The sequence below is a fragment of the Camellia sinensis genome, chromosome 5 (assembly GCF_055761805.1).
Source record: "Camellia sinensis isolate YWXY chromosome 5, ASM5576180v1, whole genome shotgun sequence".
NCBI lineage: Eukaryota > Viridiplantae > Streptophyta > Magnoliopsida > Ericales > Theaceae > Camellia > Camellia sinensis.
Genome location: NC_138965.1, coordinates 204,369,405 through 204,371,073, shown reverse-complemented (window position 1 = coordinate 204,371,073; position 1,669 = coordinate 204,369,405). Strand labels below are relative to the sequence as shown.

At 31.3% G+C, this 1,669-nt stretch overlaps 1 protein-coding gene across 1 annotated transcript; it reads left to right on the top strand.

The window, feature by feature from the left end:
• Positions 1–869: 869 nt before the first annotated feature.
• On the top strand, positions 870–1,400 carry LOC114275575 (putative calcium-binding protein CML46). The gene has a single exon (XM_028217625.2). It carries the CDS (start codon positions 870–872, stop codon positions 1,398–1,400), a length of 531 nt encoding a protein of 176 aa, XP_028073426.2.
• Positions 1,401–1,669: the final 269 nt, after the last annotated feature.

Sequence of the window (1,669 nt, the reverse complement as noted above, 5' to 3'; positions counted from 1 at the left end):
CTTCATTTGTTTTTTTTCCGTCAAGATTTCTTTTTCTTCTTTTTTTTCGGTCAAGATTCTTGATTTTCCTCGACACCACATTTTGCACTGTATATTCCTTTCTTGGGTGTTATTTATTTATTTATTTATTTTGCACTACTCTTAAAAAATAATTAAATAATAATAAAAAAAGCATTATAGGAATCATTTTGCAATTCCATTGAAAGTTCAGAATGTGTTCTATCACTTTCGAAGTCATTTGTTGCGGCCCGTTTCATACTTGCCTTTTGGGAGACTCCAACTTCACAAAAGAGAATTTATCTACAAAATTTTATACATAAAATGATCCATAGTAACATTTTAACTAATTTGAATTACAATGATATGTGTTTTGCTTCGTGATGAAAATACCATATAAATGTAAAATTTTAGTGTAAACTTCTATTCGTATAACATTACCTTTTATGTAATTACTTTTCAGTTTTATTTGATACAGTTTATTAAAGTTGTTTATTTTATTTTGAAACTCTTTGTTAGATATTTTGTAACTTATAAGATAAAGGAAAAATTACTATTCAGTTTATTTTCAAAAAAATAATTACAGATTCATTGAAAAATTTATGAGTTTAATTATTAATACTGGTAAAGTTTACAACTAATATGTAATTAATTTTGTTAAAATACACTATTGCCGCCGTATCACAGTCATTTCTAGGAAAACACAGATCAACCTTATGGTGAAGGAGATGCAAAATCTAAGACATTTTCAAAGAAAAGCCAATTCGTTACATGTATGATTCTATAAATACATAACCACCACCATTAGTTCCTTGCATCACCCTTTCTTAGTCATCAAGAAATCCATATCCCAAATGCAATCAACCCCAACAATGACCCCCTCATCTGGTCTCCAACTCTTCTTCACAATTGTCTTCCCTGACACCAAACTGCATAAAATTTTCTCAGATGCCAAACACTTTCTCCAAACCCTATCCACCAAATGCAAACCTTGGAACAACATCAAACCCCCAAACACTGAACCAGTGAACCAACAATGCTTTAATGAGAATCACATTGATGTGCAACTTCTCAGTGAAGAGCTGAACATGGTGATGAACAAACTAGGCTTGCCGCGTGACATAAATGGTGGTTGCATGATTGGTGCTAAAGAGGTTTTGGCATTGTTTGATGAAGAGAAGCCCTGTTTGGAAGAAGTGAAAGAAGCATTTGATGTGTTTGATGAGAACAGAGATGGGTTCATAGATGCAACAGAGTTGCAGAGAGTTCTCTGTGTTTTGGGGTTGAATGAAGTTTCAGAGTTGGAGGATTGCAAAAGGATGATCAGTGGTTTTGATGAAAATGGGGATGGAGTCATTGATTTTAGTGAGTTTGTGAAATTTATGGAGATGTGTTTTTTGTAAATGTTAGCTAGTACTTTGTATGTTTTCTATCTATGTTTGCTAGTATGATAATCAAGTTGGCCTTTTGATTAAAATATCCTTTTATGACTTAAAATTTGAACTAAATAAATAAATAAATATATATTTTTTTGGGAACATGGAAAATATTATATTAATAAAACAACAACAGTACATAAATAAGACCCCAGAAAGCCATCACAACCAAACAACAAAACAAAAAATAAACAACAAAAAACAAATTCGCCAAACAAAAACAGTTACGATTCAGA

Coding starts and splice junctions, on each gene's coding strand:
- LOC114275575 (XM_028217625.2), top strand. CDS start 870: ATGACCCCCTCATCTGGTCTCCAACTCTTCTTCACAATTGTCTTCCCT.